Raw genomic sequence first — 21615 nt, forward strand, 5'->3', positions numbered from 1 at the left:
TTTCCCATAGAATACTTCAGTGTTGCAACTTGAGGCTTGAAGTTTTTCCTCAGTTCTTTCAACTTGAGAAACACCAAACGTTTTCTTCCCTTTTGGTTTTCTTTCTCCAGCTCGCACATGTCATTAAATACTTTGTCTTCTTGAGCTGCCCTTTGAAATCTTCTTTTCAGTTCTTTTACTTCATCATTTCTTTCTTTTGCTTTAGCTGCTCTATGTTCGAGAGCAAGTTTCAGAGTCTTCTCTGACATCCATCTTGGTCTTTTCTTTCTTTTCAGTGACCTCTTGCTTTCTTCATGTATCCTGTCCTTGCACAACTCGTCTGGTCTTTGGTCACTAGTGTTCAGTGCATCAAATCTATTCTTGAGATGGTCTCTAAATAAGTAGTTAACAAGAAAATTTCAGTGGTAAAAGACTGTATGAAGATAATACAAAAGTGTTGTAGGGTTTTAAGTGAAGTTTTCTGGGCGAAGTTTTTGAGGAGGTGACTTGTTATTTCTGCCTTCTTCCTGACTTAACTTGGCATTAGTCCCCTCCTTGTCTGACCTCCCCTGGCTGCTTTAGGGATCTCTCTTGTTGCAGAGGGAAAGGCAAAAGGTAGTATAATTAAAATTTTTCATTTTTGTGAATTTCGAATATTCTTATTCTACATAAATTCAGAAAATAATAATTTTTCAAGTTGAATTAGAAATATCTCCTTTAAAAGATCCAGGAAATGATAACATAAAACCTAGATGAGTACTGCCCAAGGATGATGGAAAGAACATTGATCTGAGGTACATGGCATCTAGTAAGTTACTTCTCTGTGTATGGTTTTTCTCCCTGGAAAAGGAGAGGGTTGGCAAAATGTCTTTATGAGTGTAAAATTTCTGATGTTTGTTTTCTTTGCTCCGGGTGCCCTCAGCTCCCCGCCCCGCCCCGCCCCCGCCAGTCTTCCCTGAGTAGATCGCACCAACTTCTATCTCTTACTAGTTTTATGATCTGCAACATTTACTTTATGTTTGGTACTCTGTTTTCTTATCTGTAAGATAGGCATGTACCACCCATCTGTTAGTTCGTCCTACTATGGTGGTTTACATGTTGCTGTGATGGTAGAAGCTATGCCACCAGGAATTCACATACCAGCAGGGTCACCCATGGTGGACAGGTTTCAGCAGAGCTTCCAAACTAAGACAGTCTGGGAAGAAAGGCCTGGTAATCTACTTTCGAAAGTCAGCCAGTGAAAACCTTATGCAGCACAAGACAGCATGGTCTGACTCACTTGATTTGGAGCATATCGTCAGGAGGGATCCATCTCTGGAGGAGTACATCATATTTGGTGATTTAGAGGGCCATTGAGGGCAAGGGACATCCTTGGTGAGATGGATTGGTACAGTAGCTGCAGTGATGGACTTGAACATGCCGGTAATTTGTGGGGACAACGCAGGACTGGGCAGTAATTGGTTCTGCTGTACATGTATAAGGTGTCTATGAGTTGGAGTCTATCCGACTGCAGCTAATTTCTAAGGTAGGAATAAATGCCTCACATGGAGGAACATTTAGAAGGTTAAGTGAGAGTACACGTAAACTGTTGAGGACAATACCTGGCATGTACTAAATGCTTAGTAAGTGTTTGGGACAGCTGTTTATTAGTGAGAATGGGGGCGGGAGGGGTGTGGTCTCACTGATACATCACATACTGTACTTCAGCTTTTCGTTTCGTGTATCCAATAACTTGACCTTCTTTTCAGTCTCCACTTTGCGTCACTATTGAGCTTGCTGTCCCTGGAACCCATTAAGATTAAATAGCAGCGAAGAAAACCAACAACCAGCAACTACACTCTAGTAAGAGACATGAAATTAACTATGAGAACTTAGAGGGGTTAAGTACAACAGTAACACAATCAGAACTGATACGGCCATTCCAATTTAAGGAAAAGAGAAAAGCAGCCATTCCTGCCATCAGAACCTCTGCTTGTTGGAGTTTGGGGGTACCTATACACGTGGGGTTGGGGGTATATATACATGTGGGATCAGGGCTGTCTATACACGTGGGTCACCTTGAGTTGGGATCGACTTGAGGGCAACTACTGACGACAACAGAGTGTATATTTAATAAAATGCTTTAGCATATCAAGACAGTAATTGTAGCAAAACTAATTTCATAAATTAGAACTTAATGAGTTACTGAAATGCAGGCAACACAAGGTTACTTTCTAAGGAATAAGAATCAAAATGGTGTTGGTCACTAAATGTTAGAAGACAGTGGAGCAGAATTTACATAGCTCTAGGTTGTGACTAGAATTCTAAATTTGTGCAATTTATACAAGAGCTTCGGACCACTAAGGCTAAGAGTTCAGCAGTTTCTGAAACTTTCTTGAGGTACTGTGGCCGTAGTAAAAAATGGACCAAAACTTCACTTTACAGCTAAACAAGGATGATGACTTTATTTGACTCTGTCCTCAAATGCCCTGGAGATGTGACCCAACCAGTCCATAAAAAGTACTTTGCTGTGATTTCACACTTCAAGCCTCGGACACCCCTGCCCTAAAAAAGGCGACTCTGCTTCCTTTAGAGTGCCTGGGTGGTACAAATGACTAACACGCTCGGCTGCTAACTAAAGGCGAGAGGTTCCAGTCAGAACCTATGGCAACTGGTTATGCCTCCTTGATAGAGAAAATAGAAACTAGCTGAGAGAAACTTTCCTAACCTCCTACAGGCTAAGCTAGATATCGCTTCTGACAAAGTCAGGTAGTCCCCCTGCCCAACCTTAAGAGCCTTATCTTACCACATTGCTTCATTTCTTGTGCAATTTTAACCTCTTCTTTTTTTCTGGACTTTGCCAACATTCGGTTTATCCTGACCTCTCCATTAAAAAAGGAACCAAACAAATCCCCTGGGCCTTCAGTCCTCTTCACAGCCACTCTTGAGGCTTGGGCTCACACATCATTCCCTCCAGCCTTCTGCAGGCTGACTTCCACCCCAACCTATCTCCAGAGTTGCACTTGCAAAGGTCACCAGTGACCTCCCATTGTCAATCCCGGGGACGTCTTTTAGGCCTGATCTTACTTGACTCCTCATGGTTGATTTTGCCCTTATGTTTTCTCCTCCTTTACCGTGTGATTTTTTTATTATTTGTATAGTTATTTGTACCTTGCCAAGGCTGATAGCATTTGCATTCTAATGTGTAATTGTAACACCCACAGTTCAGGGTTAGTTCTGTATTGTTGACTGACTTGAGTCTATAAAAATCCATTTCTGAATTAGCTGATGTGATTTCTTCAAGTAGTTTTCTTAAGAAGGACTCACGGGTGCTATATTCCTTGGATTCTTGCATGTTTATTAAGCATGTCAGCTTATTATTCTTAATTTTTTTTATCCGATTACAGAAATAACACAAATTCCTTACAAGAATATAATAAAATCATATTTATTCATTCTTCTGTTGATACAGATGTGAGTTTTTATAGGCCTGTCTTCCTAAATCCTTATCTTCCCTTGGCTTCAGAGATATTAGGCTCTAGTTTTCTCCCACTTTGGATGTCCTTCTCAGCTCTTGCTACTTAAATTGGTCACTTGCGTTGGCCACACCTGGGAGCTTGCGTGTTAAAAATCTCAGGCCCACCTCAGCCTACTAAATCAGAATCTGTGTTTTAACGAGATCCCTAGATGATTACTGTTATTGCCATTTTCAGCTCACAGTGACCCCAGGTAACAGTAGGGCTGCCCCATAGGGTGTCGTTGGCTGTAATCTTTACAGAAGCAGATGGCCAGGTCTTTCCACTGTGGAGCCACTGGGTGGGTTCGACTGACAGCCTCTCAGTTGGCAGCTGAGCACTTAACCATTTGTGCCACCAGGGCTCCACTAGATGGTTAGTGAGCACAGTGAAGTTTGAAAATTATTGTCGTCTAGGGGTGATTACCTCTGTCTTCAGTGAAACTTTAAATGTTGGATTTTTTTTTCTTCTAATTTTAGGCAAGCTCCTCTTCTCTGTGTCTTCAGATGTCATCTGTATGCCAACAACTCAAATCTCCAACCTTGTCCCTCTTTGTATATCGGCTGCCTTATGACAGCTCCTCTCAGACACTGCACAGGCATCTCACTTCTATTTGGCATTTTTCAGCATCTTGCATAGTACCTAACAGGTGCTGAGTAAGTATATGCTGTCTTTTGGCAGAATACGTGGTCAGGTTGGAGATTTGAGTCCACTCAGAGGCACCTTGGAAGAAAGACCTGGGGATCTGCTTCCCAAAAATTCAGCCATTGGAAACCCTATGAAGCACAGTTGTACGCCTGACACACATGGGGTCGTTGTGAATTGGAATCTACTGTATGGCAACTGATGCTTACTGGTGTTAGCAGGCATGGAAGCTTCAGAGTGTGGTGATTTTGGGTCGTGAAAAGCAAATGTACTTTGCTCTACACACTTGAGTTGGGGTTTTCCCTTTCCTTTACTGTATTATCATGTTTGTTCAGACCTCTATCACGTATCAGGTCCTTTGCCCCCCTGGCTTTTCCCACTCAAATCATCTCTTTTATTAGACACATAACTTTTCTTCTGTAGCCACAAAGTTCTGAGGATTATTTTCAGGAAAAAAAAAAAATAAAAGGAGTTTTTAGGAGAAAAAATACATAGTACTTAAAAAAAAATACCACATCACTTTGCCACAGGTCTGGAAACTAAAAACAGGTGAATTCGTTTTCCTCAACATTGTTATGTTTATAACGAAGTTTGATTTTTGACTTCGTGTGTTAAGCTGTTGAAGTTTTGAGACTTGCCTTAATTTTTGTCAGAGAAGAGAAGCATTTTTTAGCATTATAATTTAACCGACATTTTGTACATGCTGTGATACCTGTCCCCACCACGAGTTGCCTTGGAGTTGGCCCTGACTCATGGTGACCCCGTGGGCATTAGAGTGGAACTGTGCTTCATATGGTTTTTCACTGGCTGATTTTCAGCAGTAGATTTCCAGGCCTTTCTTTCAAGGTGCCTCTGGGTAGACTCTTAACCTTCAACCTTTTGGTTAGCACCTGAATGTGTTAACTGTTTGCACCACCCAGGGACTCCAGCTATCACCATATCATCCAAATGTAGAAGCGCCCTTTTCACAAAGAAGAGTTGAGAGGAGGAGGAAAGCCCTAGATGTTTTGGATTGAGGGATTCAGTTTAACCCAGTGATCACTAATCTGACAGCTGTAATTTTATTTTACTATAAACCTCACTGTGTGATTTCTAGGAATGTTTGGTTTGCAATTTGCTTTATGATAACATCGTGATCTCTTCCCATGTCTGACTACTTTTCTTCATTCTAAGCTTTTAATTTTAAGTAACCATTAGTTTCATATTGCTGCTGTAATACATGGACACCTTTGGAAGGAGGGGGCATTACTTGGGGGAGCACAGTAACATTTGTAAACTAAAAGGAAAGGGTAAGCAAAACATCGTGGATTAATTAGAGTAGCCAGGCACTGGGTTGTGACAAGTCAGAGAAATTCTTAGTCATTTATAAAAGGAAACAAATAACTGCCACATGAAATTGAGAACAAAAGTTTAAATCCATCTCTTCCTTCTGCTTTATGTTAATATGGCAGAGCAATAGTTAAATGGTCTGACTGTAATAAGATGCTAATATGTTTTGATTTAGGTTAAAATCCATTTAAACTTTATACCTAACTGGGTTTGATTGAAATGTAGGCTTAGAAATGGTAGGTAATAGCAAACTCTTGTTAAGTTTTGAATTTTTGCTAACTTTGGGTTCTGTGTGCTTGCCTTAATGAAATGTTTTTATGAATTTTTCTAGCTCTAGTGTAAAAAAATATTGTACATAGTTGAGAAATTCTACTAAGGTTTATTGTGCTAAAAATGAATTCAGTAAGAGCTTGTTTGCTAACTAAAAGGTTGGCTGTTTGAATCCACCAGGTGCTCCTTGGAAACTCAATAGGGCAGATCTTTTCTGTCCTGTACAGTCTCTCTGAGTCGGAATCGAATCGATGACAATGGGTTTGGGTTTTTTTTTATAATGTACGTAGAGAATCCCTGGTGGTACAGTGGTTAAGCACTCAGCTGCTAACCAGAAGGTTGGCCATTTGAGCCTACTAGCTGCTCCAAGGGAGAAAGATGTGGCTGCCTGCTGCCTTAAAGATTACAGCCTTGGAAGGCCTATGGGGCAGTTGTACTCTGTCCTGTTATAGGGTTGCTATGAGTCGGAATTGATGTTGTTAGTGGGCATAATGTACATAAATTAGCCATTTTCCCTTAATTTAGACAAAAGCCTGTGAGGCTGAAAGTATTATCCCAGTTTTACAGCCTGGATTTGAATTCAAGTTTGACTCCAAAACTCTCCCACTTTTTCTAGATTGAGGGGTTTGTCTTGTTTTCAGAGTGCTCTAGGGGTGTGTGCTGCTCCTTTGGGAGCCATCAGCTTACTTTAGATGTTAATTTTATACAGAATTATTAATTACGTTTGGAAAAGTGTCGGTGCCTAAAACGTTTGAAGTCTTCCCTGTATCCCTAAGACTTATCTAGAATGAATGGGTATTAGAAAGTAAAAATGCAGGTAATAGTAATTATATTTGCATGTGGGAAATGGGCTATATTTCTGGTTATATTTCCTATATATTCCTAATGATGTTTTGTGTAGCCTAATATTAAATAATGAGTTTGAAGTGCTTGCACCCACGATTTGGGGGAAGGGGTGATAAGTTAAACTTGGTTGCAGAAAAGTGAGCAGTCTGCGTTCACCGCCCGGGGTTCCTGGTCCTGCTGCTTCCACAGGCTTTGCTAAGCGTGATGCAGTGACAGGTTAACAGGCTTTTCTAAGCGTTATACTAAAAACCAAACCAAACCCAGTGCCGTCGAGTCGATTCCGACTCATAGCGACCCTGTAGGACAGAGTAGAACTGCCCCATAGAGTTTCCAAGGAGCGCCTGGCGGATTCAAACTGCCGACCCTTTGGTTAGCAGCCGTAGCACTTAACCACCACGCTACAGTGACTGGTTAACAGCCTTTTCTAAGCGTGGTGCGGTGACAGGTGAGACCTCTGAACGGCTGCCTGATGCAGTGATGTCGGATGCCCAAGGCTTCATTGCGGCAGGGCACGTGGTGGTTTAAAAACAAAGCTGGCCGCTGGGAGTTGAACGAGGCAGTGTAAGCTGGCTTTCCCAGCGTGGCAAGAGGCTACAAGGGCCGTTTGGAGGTTAAAGCAGGAGTTTTAATTGAAGCGTGCGCACACCTGAGGCCCCGCCCCTAGTGCGGAGAGGCAGTGGGCGGGGCGTCGTCGCGTCCCCGTGGCTCCGCCCGGCCTGCGGAGGAGCGTCGGCGCGTCCCTGTGGCACGGCCACCTCCCTGGGTGCCACCTCCCTGGGTGCGGCGGGGACTGGGCCGGCCGGCGGCGCCGCAGCTTGGAGTTCGGCATCACGGTTCGGGCGTTGCAGCTTCCGCCTACAAATGGCTCTTCTTTCCCTGTGGGGTGGACCCTGGAGAAGCTCCGGACTTGGAGAGCGCACTTCCTTTTCCAGCCACCTCTGCGCACCCCTGTAGGCCCGTCCTTTGCCCGGTCTTGGCGGGAGCCCCACTCATGAGTCTGGGGAGGACAGGCTCCCGGGATAGACGGTTTCGGGCGCCGCGGGCAGCTCAACGATGCGCCCGTGTTTGGAGACACAGGCGACTTAGAGCGAGCCCGGAGTGTGGTCGCGCCTGCTCGTGGTCGCCCCTGCTCGGGGTGGGAAACTCTGATTCCTCGTGCCTGTGCAGAGTAGGACACCTGCCGTTGTTCCTGTAGAACCTGATCTCGGGCTCGAGCTGGAGTCTTCCGGGCTTGGGAACACAAGGGGGTGTCCGGAGGGGCCTCTGTGATGAGGACGCGCCGTGAGCAGCCTGACTTCTCATGGCGGGGAAACCTGCCCTGCCTTTTCTCTACTCGTTGGGGGGAGGCTTGTTCCCTTGTCTGCCTGCAGCTAGGACAAGGGAGAGAAAAGGTACTGGCTGGGTTGCTTACATTGTGGGACTTGTATGTTGTCAAGTCAGTGGAGTCTGCCCGGATCAGCCCCACCATGATAACAGCGCTTCCCGGGGTTAGCCGGGACGTTCCATTTGATCTCGTTTTACATCAAACTTGAGGTTTTGTTGTAACTTCTGCAGGACTGTCAAGACGGTTGAGCCCTTGGTGCTTACTGCAAAGCTGCTGTATGGCTGGGGACTGACTGGGTCGCACCTTTGGAGTTCTGGGGTTTTGGGCAGCTACTTCTCTGTAACACCTCCACCACATTTCACTTGGAATAGGAATACAAATTGTACCTTCTACGACGTTTGGAAAAATAATTTGTTGTAACATGATCGTGAACTATCGGTGAATGCATAACGAACTAGGTCAAGCAATTGAACAACAGTGTTTTTCTTGCTTGGTAGCTCTATTATGTTAAATTACAATTTCAGTTTACGGGCCTTCGATGTCCTTAGTTGTATTGGTTTAGTGACCCGAAAGCCCCTGCTGGCTTGGCCTTGCTTTCTGCCCAAGCAATCACTCCGCAGTGTCCTGTTGTTCAGCGGGCGCGACTTTTAGGGTGTTGTGTGGCAGTACTAAGCCCGTTGTCTTACACCTGACAGTGGGTAGATCATCAGATGCGCAAAGAGCCTACATGGAGGGGAACTGACTGACAGAGCTCTCTGGTCCCCATGTTGGGATAGAACGTCAGGGCTTCAGGTGAGCCACGTTCTGAAGGGATTCTGCTGTGCTTCTGTTTCCCCTCAAACTTTAGGATATCCTCTTATTAACCATGGAATTGATCTTTTTTTTTTTTTTTAATACCCTTAACCTGCATTTAAGGTATCTATTGTTAATCATTTGAGTAATCTAGACCCCAAATCGTATTTACCTGGTCATATTGGTAACAAGCATTGTTTCTTAAAAGATAAATTCTTTGCAATGGAGTAACAGTTATAACTGAGAGGAATCAGTAAATTTGCTGTACCTTAGTGTAGAGTTATCGGCATTCTTAGGACAGGAGCAGATGATTGATCTTCATCATCCCTCCCCCTAGACAGTGACCTGCCATATCCTGGCAAAGGTAGATACCTGGGGAAAGGTGCTTGTTTTTGATCTAGGCTGACTAGGTATACTGTTGATCGTTGCTCCCAGGTAACATTTAGTTCTTCAATAATGTTTACTATTACACTGCTAACAAGTGTGTCGGCAGCACAGGTGAACCTCAGGGTGCAAGGAATCCTTACCCCATCGCCAGTGTTCTCTGTGCCTCTCTGGTGCTTTTATATTTTTTGATGTGGAATGAACAGAGTGATTTATGTTAAACTCATTGAGGATGGCCCTTCCATTCTCCTGTCGGCTCTCGTTTTTGAGGAGGGCACTGACCCCTAGGAGACAGGATTATACCTAGCCATGTTAGTGTTTCAGGGAGCTCTCTTAGATGATGCTGGGATGGCAGCAGGCCCTTCCTCTCAGGACTGCCTCTCCTCATCCTCCAAATATACCACTAGAACAAACACTGTTCACCCTTCGAAGCGTTCATGTCAGTACTCTGGTGGTTCCTTGGCATTTGAGCTGTCGGACTCACCTGTAACTCCTATAACTATGAGCAGCTGAAAGGAAAGCGACTGAGTGGGGTTAACTGAATTCAGAGGGAGGATTTGTGATTGGACTTAAGCTGCTCGTATGGTGTTTCCTAGTTGTTTACAGTTCAGTTTCTCTTTCAGCATTTCATTTCTTATTCCATGTGGTTTTGGAATTGGCAGTGAAGCCCATTTTTCTTTTTTTAAAAAAGCAATCCTAAACATATCCTGGAGCGTTTTGAAAACAGTAGGACCCTTAATGATCAGAATGCATATTTAGTATAATTTAACCCTATTTATTTTCCTTTGTTCTTCTCCTTATAGTAAAAAAATTTCTGGCATGTAAATATTATTTGCAAAACAAATGACAGTTGTAACTCTATTTTTATTTCTGTGTTTTTATTTTTTACAGAAATGAGCCGTCAGACCGCCACAGCATTACCTACTGGTACGTCAAAGTGTACGCCATCCCAGAGGGTGCCTGCCTTGACTGGCACAACCGCATCCAACAATGACCTGGCGAGCCTTTTTGAGTGTCCAGTCTGCTTTGACTATGTGTTACCGCCCATTCTGCAGTGTCAGAGTGGCCACCTTGTTTGTAGCAACTGTCGCCCAAAGCTCACGTGCTGTCCGACTTGCCGGGGCCCTTTGGGGTCCATTCGCAATTTGGCTATGGAGAAAGTGGCCAATTCAGTACTTTTCCCTTGTAAATACGCCTCTTCTGGATGTGAAATAACTCTGCCACACACAGAAAAAGCAGACCACGAAGAGCTCTGTGAGTTTCGGCCTTACTCCTGTCCGTGCCCCGGTGCTTCCTGTAAGTGGCAGGGCTCCTTGGATGCTGTCATGCCCCACCTGATGCATCAGCACAAGTCCATCACGACCCTGCAGGGAGAGGACATCGTTTTCCTGGCTACAGACATTAATCTTCCTGGTGCTGTTGACTGGGTGATGATGCAGTCCTGTTTTGGTTTTCACTTCATGTTAGTCTTGGAGAAACAGGAAAAATACGACGGCCACCAGCAGTTCTTCGCAATTGTACAGCTGATAGGAACGCGCAAGCAAGCTGAAAATTTTGCTTATCGACTTGAGCTAAATGGTCACAGGCGGCGATTGACTTGGGAAGCGACTCCTCGTTCTATTCACGAGGGAATTGCGACAGCCATCATGAATAGTGACTGCCTAGTCTTTGACACCAGCATTGCACAGCTTTTTGCAGAAAATGGCAATTTAGGCATCAATGTAACTATTTCCATGTGTTGAAATGGCATTCGAACATTTTCTGGCCAGTGTTTAAAACCATTGCATTCAATTTCACAGAGAATAAGGCACCCATCAGCCTGCCAGTCTGAACCTGCTTTGGTAGGTGGAAGCTAGACACGTGAAGGTAAATAAAAGGAAAGCTCTTAATACAGGCAACAGTTGCATGTAGTAACACTAATATATTTAAAAATAAGTCCACAGTAAACCACTGAGAAAATATATATATATCTCCTCCCAAGACGGGCATCTTTTGTATTAAGAAAGTTGATTCTGCAGGAAGCATTGTAAAATACTTCTGAATTTGTGTGTGTTGTAGATCGATTGTACTGTTGAAAAAATACTGGGGTTTTTTTTTTTGTCTTGTTTTTGTGTGTGTGCGTGCATGTGTGTCTGTGTGTTTGATTTTTTTTTCTACCCCTTTAACTGACAAGCCATGTGGAGTGGTCCTGGGCCGCTGCTTTCCCAACCCCTCTGTGAGTCACTATGTAGTGCTGCTGTGTTTTTTTTTGTGCGTGTGTGCGTGCGTGTGTGTGTTTGCTAATTTTTATTAATTCTAGTTTTTCATTGAATAAATAAATTCGACTTTTTTTTTCTGTAATTCAGGTTTTTCTTTACATTTTTGTACCTTCTTAGTCTTTTTGATATGCATAATTGTTTTTGGTGAAGTTTATACGTATGTGTTTGGTATTTTTTCTCCCCCATTAATCAGTTAATTAGAAATGTTTAAAATTCAGCTATTTTGTGACGATAGTAATTCCAGAAAGGAAAGGTAACATTGGAAGGATTACCAAAAGCTATTTAAAGCAGCTATAAAATGGTCTCAGTCTTTTTTTTTCCATTTGGGTCATACCTTCAAACTTATTTTTTTGAAAGGTTAGGGAATAAAATTCTGGTTTTTTAAAGATACTAAAAAAAAATCAGGCTTTTTTCCCCCCCCCTTTTTCAAATATCTTGGGTAAATCACATGTTTAAAATTTGTTCTTGTATTCATTGGTTTTGCAAAAGAAGGCATTGTCTCACACAGTATTTGTAATTAAAAGCAAATCATTTGTTTAAAAAGACAGTTTGCAAAAAAAAGATGTTTTTGTCTTTTATAATTCTCATTAAAAGAGTACCTGGCAAATTAAAAACTCTTAATGTGTCTGCTTTAGCTCTAAGTTTGATGAAAACCCAAAGTACTTTCCTGTTGTGTTCTGCACTTTGGCAGTCCAGCGAGAATAGCGTGCGGGCATTTGAAGAGCTCAGAGAAGCCCTAAAGCTGAAGAATGTGCCGGAGGCCACTCTTTGGATTACAGCCTTTTCTCCTTCTTGCCCACGTCTGTCACCATCAGCCCTATTAGGAGAGTGACTAGTTGTTAGTCACTGTTTTTCTCTTAAAAACAAAACAAAACAACAAAAGTGAGTTTATTTAGTATCTTATAGCCTAGTGGTTAAGGGCCAGATTGTGCTTGGGTGGCAGTCTGGCTATACTGTACTTATCAGCAGTGTGACCTTGGCCCTTGTTTCCTGATGGTGTGCACTGGGGTTCATAACAGCAGCTACCTCAGAGGGTTAAGTGGGAGTACAAATAAGTTACCCAGAATGTTGCTTTTTGTGAAGTAAGTACCCATCAAAAAAATGTAAGCTGCTGCTATGATGCCTTTAGCCAGTGGCATGCTGTTAATTGTTGCTAATTACCCTGTGAGGTACTTGGCGAGATTCTGAAATTGCCTGCTGAATGGTCAGGGATGATTTTATTTTGTGTGGTTTCTATGGATACCGTAAGTCTAGAAAGTCAGTTAAAATTAATTTGGATTTCCCATTATCCCACCAGCAGTTCCGGACAACAGAGTTCTGTTAGTCACAGTCTTCCCCACCTGGGTGGTGCTTCTCCAGTTGGTTATAACATGGGCTCTTGTAGCCATTTCTTTTTGTGCTGAAAAGGCACAGTTCAGCCACAAATCCAGGCCTACTTCTCTTTGCGTTTGTTTTTAGAAAAGCAACTTTTCCCTCCACTTGGTCCAAACAAAAGCAACAACAACAAAACCTGTTGCAGTTGAGTTGATTCCGACTCCTAGTGGCCCTGTAGGCCCCATAGCGTTCCCAAGAAGCGGCTGGTGGATTCGAACTGCTGATTTTGGTTAGCAGCTGAGCTCTTAACCACTGCTCCACCAGGGCTCCCTACTTGGCCCAGCACATTCATTTTACAGCTGAGGAATCTGCCCTGGACTTGGGAAGTAATTGGCCGGCTAGTTCCCCGCTCCGTTCACACCTGCTCTGCCCACCTCCTGGGCCTGGGTTGCTCCTCTCCATTCACCCCTCCTCCTTGCCGGTCATCTTCTCCTTTGGGACTCTGCTCAGTATTGAGTGCCCCAACTAACATAGCTTCTGACCAGTTTTTTTTTTTTTTTTCCTTGCTTGAAGTATTTTCACCTTTAAGTGGATCTGTTTTTAATTTTGATGAAAATATATACAACAAAACATACACCATGTCAGCTTTTACATGTGTAGTTCAGTGACACAGGTTGTCTCATGACATCCTGTCCTCTGCCCCTTAAAGCTTTCGTCTGTGCATCAGGGTTACTGTGGGTCAGTTTGGTTGCACACAGGTAATTCTTTGAGTGCAGCGCTCAAGGCAAACATTATTAATTGAGGTAAATTGTTGTTTAGTTTAAAAATGACTTCATGGGATAAGTTTCGTTCAAGGTTTCATGACTGCTGTAGAGTCAATTCTGATTGACGGCGACCCCGTGAGACAGCAGGACTGCTCCCTAGGACTTCCAAGGCTATAAAATGCGAACAGAAGCAAACTGCAGCATCCTTCTCCCATGCAACGTCGGGCAAGTTCGAACCGCTGACCTTTCGGTTAGCAGACAAGTGCTTTATTCACCCCGCCACCAAGGTTTGGTTCAATGACCAGCTATTTGTAGTATCTAATCGTTTTACTTTCTGGATAGCACACGGTTTCTGAAATACTATGTTATTTATTGACCGTCTTGGTCAACTAGCGCCCTGGATTCGGACTTCTGGCCTGCTAGACAGAATCAACTTCTCTTTGTTAAAGCCATCCACGTGTAGTATTTGTTACAGTGGCACCAGATGACAGAGACGCTCTGTTCCCCAAGAACTTGAGGATTTGCCTTCATCATTGCTGTATCTGCGGCACTTAAAACAGTGCTGGGAACATGACAGGCACTCAAATGTTTATTTTTTTTTAATTATGAATGAATTAGAACTTGGGGTTATGCTCCTAGGTCATTGCTCTAATATCCCAGTAATAGAAATATTATTCCTCGTCTAATGTACTGGGTATATTTGCAGAGATATCATTTTGTGGTTTTAACATTGTTTCCTAATTATGAAATATGTGCTTATTGTACAGATTTTGGAAATTATAAAATGACATATGAGATTTCACTGCCATTCAGAGATGGCTGCTAGCAGTGCCTTTCCAGTCTCTTGGGTATTGTGTGTATGTTTATACACATTCATTTTGAAAAAATGGAGATCATATAATTAGGTACCTCCACTTTCACCCCAACACATAACATCATTTTGAGCACTTCACCATTTTAATAATCTTTGAAAAACACCATTTTTGGTAATTTCTGTGAGGAGTCACTATAACTTTAGCCAGCTTTTGTTGGATACTTTGATTGTTTATAAATAACCTGTGACTAGGTCTGTGTTTTCTGGTTATAATCTTGGGATTATTTCCTTCTCTAAGAAGCTCTCAAAATTTTTAAACCTTTTTGAGGTACTAAGTGTGGATTGCCAATTTCATTATAATCTTTCATATTTTGCAAGTTTAAGCAAAAAGTACATCTGTATGATGGCTAATAAGGCTGACATTTTAGTACTTGTTAACTATTTGTATTTGTCTTATATCATCCGCCTACAGGAATGAAAATCTGTAGCCACGTTTCTTGGTCCTGTTGAGAAGGAATTTATAACTCCTGTATTCTCAGATCACCTTTGTGTTATAACAAGTACTCCCGTCTATTGACGCCCCTGTTCTTTTGGTGTCTCCTTTTTTTTTTTTTCCCCAGGGAATTCTATGGGGAACGGTGGGTGATCTCTTTGCTCTCTTGTTTTTGAAACTTGAATTTGTCCTGCTGAATTGACTCATGGGCCAGTTTAATAAGTTAACGATAGTTTGGGGAACAATTTTTCCTTTAACCTGAATAATTTTTATTATGTGTGACTTAAAATTATTGTGATAAAGTATAACATTTGCCATTGTAACCGTTCAAAGTGTACAATTCAGTGACGTTACACTCACTGTGTTGCCTGGCCACCACCACTGTCCATTTAGTTTTTAATCACCGAAAAGAAACACAGCTCTCCCTAGGCAGTAACTCCCACTCCCTGCCCCAGCCCCTGGTAACTGCTAAGAAGCCTTGGCCTGTATACATTTATCTCTTCTAGATGTTTTGTATAAGTGGGATCATACAATACTGTCCTTTCCTGTCCATGTGGTAGAGAACATGTACCTAAACTTCACTTCTCTTTGTGGCCGAGTGATAATCCCTTGTGTGTATATACCACATTTTGTTCATCCATTATCTGTTGATGGACGTGTGACTTTTTTAAGGCCCACATTTCTGTAAACTTTAAACTTACGTGAATGACTGCTGATAGCTTGGCTCACCAAAAATAATAGTGTGGGAGGCCCCTCCTCCCCCAACCAGAGCTCGGAAGCTTTTTAGATTCCTAATTGGGAGAGTTGGGTAAGTAATCCAAATTAAAAACAAAACAAACACTGGATCAAACTATACACGTCTTAGTTATCTATGCTGCTATAACAAATACCACAAGTGGATGGCTTTAACAAACAGAAATTTATTTCCTCAGAGTCTAGTAGGCTACAAGTCTGAATTCAGGGCATCAGCTCCAGGGGAGGACGGCTTTCTGTCTGTAGGCTCTGGAGGAACGTCCTTATCATCAATCTTCCTCTGGTCAAGGAGCTTCTCACGTGCAGGGACCCCGAGTCCAAAGTCCGCATTCTGCTCCTGGTGCTTTCTTGGTGGTGTGAGGTCCCCCTCTCTCTGCTCCATTCCCTTTCATCTTCTGAGAGAGAAAAGGTGGTGCAGGCCACACCCCAGGGAAACTCCCTTTAAGTTGGATCATCCCGCCCTAATCCTCTTTAATATAGTCTAATTTTGCCTCATTAATCACAGGCAGAGATTAGAATTTACAACACATAGGAAAACTGTATCCATCACAAAATGGAGGACAGCCACACAATACTGGGAATCATGGCCCAGCCAAGTTGACACATTCCTGGGGGACACAATTCAAGCTATGACAACATACTTGGGGCCAGTCTGTGACTGCTGCATGATCTAGACCAGAGTAAGATCAAAACACAGTGCAGGACAGAGTCTGTGACTCACCCATTAGTACTGAAGTAACTTAAACAGGTTATACAGAAAAGGTGCAGACGAAGTGCTGGGGAAGCCTGTGTACCTTCCGCTGCCTGAGCCTTAGTCATTCTCCTCCCTACCTGCCCATGTGTATAATTCCAAACATAAAGGTTATTTGGTGGCTTATTGCTTATGATCCTAAACTACCAAACGAAACTCACATTTATCTAAAAATTATCATTAAGACACGTTCTACAGATTAGGAGAGCTTTTGGAAACCACGTATCTGATAAGCATTTAATATCCAGAATTTATAAAGAACTCCTACAACTTAACAAAAAGACAATCCAATTAAAAAATGGGCAAAGGAATTGAATTGACATTCACCAGAGAGGATATATATAAGCGGCACGTGGGATCACCAGAAGTCAGAATCTACTCAATGGCAACTAACAACAAGAGCAACCAATAAAGCCAGTTGCAATTGAGGCGACTGTGACTCACGGCAACCCCGTGTGTGTCAGAGTAGAACGGTGCGCCACAGGGTTTTAGTGGCTGATTGGCTCGGTTTTCCTTGGAGGAGCCTCTAGGTGGACTCAGGTTCCAACCTTCTAGTTAGCACACGTTTGCACCATCGTCGTTAGTTATTAAACCAAACCAAACCTGCTGCCATCGAGTCAGTTCTTACGCAAATAAAAAATACAAGACCACCTCACCTGAATTTAGAGACCACCTGAATAGATTTGATGCATTGAACACTACTGATCGAAGACCAGACAAGCTGTGGAATGACATCAAGGACATCACACATAAAGAAAGCAAGAGGTCACTGAAAAGACAGGAAAGAAAGAAAAGACCAAGATGGATGTCAGAGAAGACTCTGAAACTTGGTCTCGAACGTCGAGCAGCTAAAGCAAAAGGAATAATTGATGAAGTAAAAGAACTGAAGATTTCAAAGGGCGGCTTGAGAAAACAAAGTATTATAATAACATGTGAAAAGAGCTGGAGATGGAAAACCAAAAGGGACGAACATGCTCAGCGTTTCTCAAGCTGAAAGAACTGAAGGAAAAATTCAAGCATCGAGTTGCAATAGTGAAGGATTCTATGAGGAAAATATTAAATGACACAGGAAGCATCAAAAGAAGATGGAAGGAATACACAGTCTTTATATCAAAAAGAATTAGTCGATGTTCAACCATTTCAAGAGGTGGCATATGGTCAGGAACCGATGGTATTGAAGGAAGAAGTCTAAGCTGCTCTGAAGGCATTGGCGAAAAACAAGGCTCCAGGAATTGATGGAATATCAGTTGAAATGTTTCAACAAACAGATGCAGCGCTGGAGGTGCTCACTCATCTATGCCAAGAAATATGGAAGACAGCTTCCTGGCCAACTGACTGGAAGAGATCCATATTTATGCCTATTCCCAAGAAAGGTGAGCCAACCGAACATGGAAATTATAGAAACAATATCATTAACATCACACACAAGCAAAATTTTGCTGAAGATCATTCAAAAACAGTTACAGCAGTGTTATCGACAGGGAGCTGCCAGAAATTCAGGTTGGTTTCAGAAGAGGACGTGGAACCAGGGGTACCACTGCTGATGTCCGATGGATCCTGGCTGAAAGCAGAGAATGAAAGCAGGATGTTTACCTGTGTTTTATTGACTATACAAAGGCATTCGACTGTGTGGAACATAACAAATTATGGATAACATTGTGAAGAATGGGAATTCCAGAACACTTAATTGTGCCCATGAGGAACCTTTACATGGATCAAGAGGCAGTTGTTTAGACAGAACAAGGGGATACTGATTGTCTTAAAGTCAGGAAAGGTGTGCATCAGGGTTGTATGCCTTCACCATACCTTTTCAATCTGTATGCTGAACAAATAATCCGAGAAGCTGGACTATATGAAGAACAGGCCATCAGGATTGGAGGAAGACTCATTAACAACCTGCGTTATGCAGATGACACAACCTTGCTTGTTGAAAGTAAAGAGGGCTTGAAGCACTTACTAATGAAGATCAAAGACCACAGCCTTCAGTATGGATTACACCTCAACATAAAACAAAAATCCTCACAACTGGACCAATGAGCAACATCATGATAAATGGAGAAAAGATTGAAGTTGTCAAGGACTTCATTTTACTTGGATCCACAATCACCAGCCATGGAAGCAGCAGTCAAGAAATCAAAAGATGCATTGCATTGAGTAGATCTGCTGCAAAGGACCTCTTTAAAGTGTTGAAGAGCAAAGATGTCACCTTGAAGACTAAGGTGCGCCTGACCCAAGCCATGGTATTTTCAATTGCATCATATGCATGTGAAAGCTGGAGAATGAATAAGGAAGACCGAAGAGGAATTGACACCTTTGAATTGTGGTGTTGGGGAAGCATATTGGCACCTAACACCACCACCATCACCTCACTCCCAGTAGAATGATGTTAGGTACTGTCGAGTCAGTTCTGACTCATAGCAACCCCATGCACAACGGAATGAAACACTGCCCGGTCCTGCGCCATCCTTTCAGTTGTTATTATGCTTGAGCCCACTGCTGCAGCCACTCTGTCAATCCATCTCATTGAGGTTTTCCTCTTTTTCGCTGACGCTGTACTTTACCAAACATGATGTCCTTCTCCAGAGACTGAACCCTCCCAATAACATGACCTGATAACATGAGAGACATAGTCTCGCCCTCCTTGCTTCTAAGGAGCATTCTGGCTGTACTTCTTACAAGACAGATTTGTTCATTCTTCCGGCAGACCAAGGTATATTCAATATTCTTCGCTAACACCACGGCCCAGTGATCCCAATCCTATGAATCCAAATGAACTGAAAGCAGAAATGCAAACAGCTTGTACATCGGTGTTCATCGCAGCACTGTTGACAGTAATGAAAAGGTGGAAATAACCTCAGTGTTCGTAAACAGATAACTGGATAAAATGTGGCCTATCCATACAATGGAACAGTACTCAGCCATAAAGAGAAATGACGTTCTGATACATGCTACAACATGGATGAACCTTGAAAATATGCTGAGTGAAATAAGTCACAAAAGGATAAATACTGTATGACTCCACGTACATGAACTAGGCAGATGCATACAGACAAAAGTTCATTAGTGTTTCCAGGGGTGGGAGGGAGGAGGAAGGGGGAGCTTTAGCTTAAGGAACACTGAGTTTCTGTTAATGGTGGTGAAATAATTTGGAAATAACGGACAGTGTGGTGACAGCAACATGCCGTGATAAACGTAGCCAATGGTACTGAATTGTACATGTAGAAAATGTTAAATTGGCAAGCGTTTTGTTATTTATTTACCACAATGAAACCATTTGAAAAAACTGCATCAAAAAGAACAACAAAAAAGAATACCTATGAAGCATCTATGAATGCTTGGTGGTGGGCGGTGTGAGGCACAGATTCTAACAGCCTGGGTTCCAGTTCTGACCTTGACTTCTCTGCCCGAGTCCTCTTGTAAAAGGGGCGGATGGCATCTACCACAAAGGGGTGAAGATGGCTGAGGGGGACAGTGCTGGGCCTGGTGCTGTGTCCCCGTGCCTGGCTGAGGGGGACAGTGCTGGGCCTGGTGCTGTGTCCCTGTGCCTGGCTGAGGGGGACAGTGCTGAGCCTGGTCCTTTGTCCCCGTGCCTGGCTGAGGGGGACAGTGCTGGGTCTGGTCCTTTGTCCCCGTGCCTGGCTGAGGGGGACAGTGCTGGGTCTGGTCCTATGTCCCCGTGCCTGGCTGAGGGGGACAGTGCTGGGTCTGGTCCTATGTCCCCGTGCCTGGCTGAGGGGGACAGTGCTGGGTCTGGTCCTATGTCCCCGTGCCTGGCTGAGGGGGACAGTGCTGGGCCTGGTCCTATGTCCCCGGGCTTGGCTGAGGGGGACAGTGCTGAGCCTGGTCCTTTGTCCCCGTGCCTGGCTGAGGGGGACAGTGCTGAGCCTGGTCCTTTGTCCCCGTGCCTGGCTGAGGGGGACAGTGCTGGGCCTGGTCCTTTGTCCCCGTGCCTGGCTGAGGGGGACAGTGCTGGGTCTGGTCCTATGTCCCCGTGCCTGGCTGAGGGGGACAGTGCTGGGTCTGGTCCTATGTCCCCGTGCCTGGCTGAGGGGGACAGTGCTGGGTCTGGTCCTTTGTCCCCGTGCCTGGCTGAGGGGGACAGTGCTGGGTCTGGTCCTATGTCCCCGTGCCTGGCTGAGGGGGACAGTGCTGAGCCTGGTCCTTTGTCCCCGTGCCTGGCTGAGGGGGACAGTGCTGAGCCTGGTCCTTTGTCCCCGTGCCTGGCTGAGGGGGACAGTGCTGGGTCTGGTCCTATGTCCCCGTGCCTGGCTGAGGGGGACAGTGCTGAGCCTGGTCCTTTGTCCCCGTGCCTGGCTGAGGGGGACAGTGCTGAGCCTGGTCCTTTGTCCCCGTGCCTGGCTGAGGGGGACAGTGCTGGGCCTGGTCCTTTGTCCCCGTGCCTGGCTGAGGGGGACAGTGCTGGGTCTGGTCCTATGTCCCCGTGCCTGGCTGAGGGGGACAGTGCTGGGTCTGGTCCTATGTCCCCGTGCCTGGCTGAGGGGGACAGTGCTGAGCCTGGTCCTTTGTCCCCGTGCCTGGCTGAGGGGGACAGTGCTGGGTCTGGTCCTTTGTCCCCGTGCCTGGCTGAGGGGGACAGTGCTGGGTCTGGTCCTATGTCCCCGGGCCTGGCTGAGGGGGACAGTGCTGGGTCTGGTCCTATGTCCCCGTGCCTGGCTGAGGGGGACAGTGCTGGGCCTGGTCCTATGTCCCCGTGCCTGGCTGAGGGGGACAGTGCTGGGTCTGGTCCTATGTCCCCGTGCCTGGCTGAGGGGGACAGTGCTGGGTCTGGTCCTTTGTCCCCGTGCCTGGCTGAGGGGGACAGTGCTGGGTCTGGTCCTATGTCCCCGGGCCTGGCTGAGGGGGACAGTGCTGGGTCTGGTCCTATGTCCCCGTGCCTGGCTGAGGGGGACAGTGCTGGGTCTGGTCCTATGTCCCCGGGCCTGGCTGAGGGGGACAGTGCTGGGTCTGGTCCTATGTCCCCGTGCCTGGCTGAGGGGGACAGTGCTGGGCCTGGTCCTATGTCCCCGTGCCTGGCTGAGGGGGACAGTGCTGGGTCTGGTCCTATGTCCCCGGGCCTGGCTGAGGGGGACAGTGCTGGGTCTGGTCCTATGTCCCCGGGCCTGGCTGAGGGGGACAGTGCTGGGTCTGGTCCTATGTCCCCGTGCCTGGCTGAGGGGGACAGTGCTGGGCCTGGTCCTATGTCCCCGTGCCTGGCTGAGGGGGACAGTGCTGGGTCTGGTCCTATGTCCCCGGGCCTGGCTGAGGGGGACAGTGCTGGGTCTGGTCCTATGTCCCCGGGCCTGGCTGAGGGGGACAGTGCTGGGTCTGGTCCTATGTCCCCGGGCCTGGCTGAGGGGGACAGTGCTGGGTCTGGTCCTATGATGTGTGTCCCCGTGCCTGGCTAA

The 21615-nt window shown here is 44.9% G+C and overlaps 2 protein-coding genes across 6 annotated transcripts in view; both read left to right on the top strand.

Moving 5' to 3' along the window:
- The window catches only part of SIAH1 (siah E3 ubiquitin protein ligase 1), a 50835-nt gene extending 38145 nt beyond the window's left edge, over positions 1-12690 (top strand). For 3 of the 5 annotated variants that reach the window (XM_049864929.1, XM_049864928.1, XM_049864931.1), the window contains exon 2: positions 9955-12690. In XM_049864929.1, the coding sequence (XP_049720886.1) occupies positions 9957-10805 (849 nt within the window). In that variant the 5' untranslated portion in view covers positions 9955-9956 and the 3' untranslated portion in view covers positions 10806-12690. Of the gene's footprint in view, positions 1-7606; positions 8680-9954 lie in introns of those variants that run through there. The other 2 variants (XM_049864932.1, XM_049864930.1) reach the window with 2 other exon arrangements.
- A 6975-nt stretch (positions 12691-19665) lies between these two features.
- LOC126065070 (collagen alpha-1(I) chain-like) lies at positions 19666-21615 on the top strand. Its single transcript, XM_049864736.1, has one exon. The coding sequence runs from the start codon at positions 19666-19668 to the stop codon at positions 21613-21615; it is 1950 nt and encodes a 649-aa protein (XP_049720693.1).

The sequence above is a fragment of the Elephas maximus genome, chromosome 21 (assembly GCF_024166365.1).
Source record: "Elephas maximus indicus isolate mEleMax1 chromosome 21, mEleMax1 primary haplotype, whole genome shotgun sequence".
In the NCBI taxonomy this organism is placed as follows: Eukaryota; Metazoa; Chordata; class Mammalia; order Proboscidea; family Elephantidae; genus Elephas; species Elephas maximus.

Bases quoted from the DNA above. Each gene is read 5' to 3' on its own strand.
- LOC126065070 (XM_049864736.1), top strand. From the start codon at position 19,666: ATGGCTGAGGGGGACAGTGCTGGGCCTGGTGCTGTGTCCCCGTGCCTG.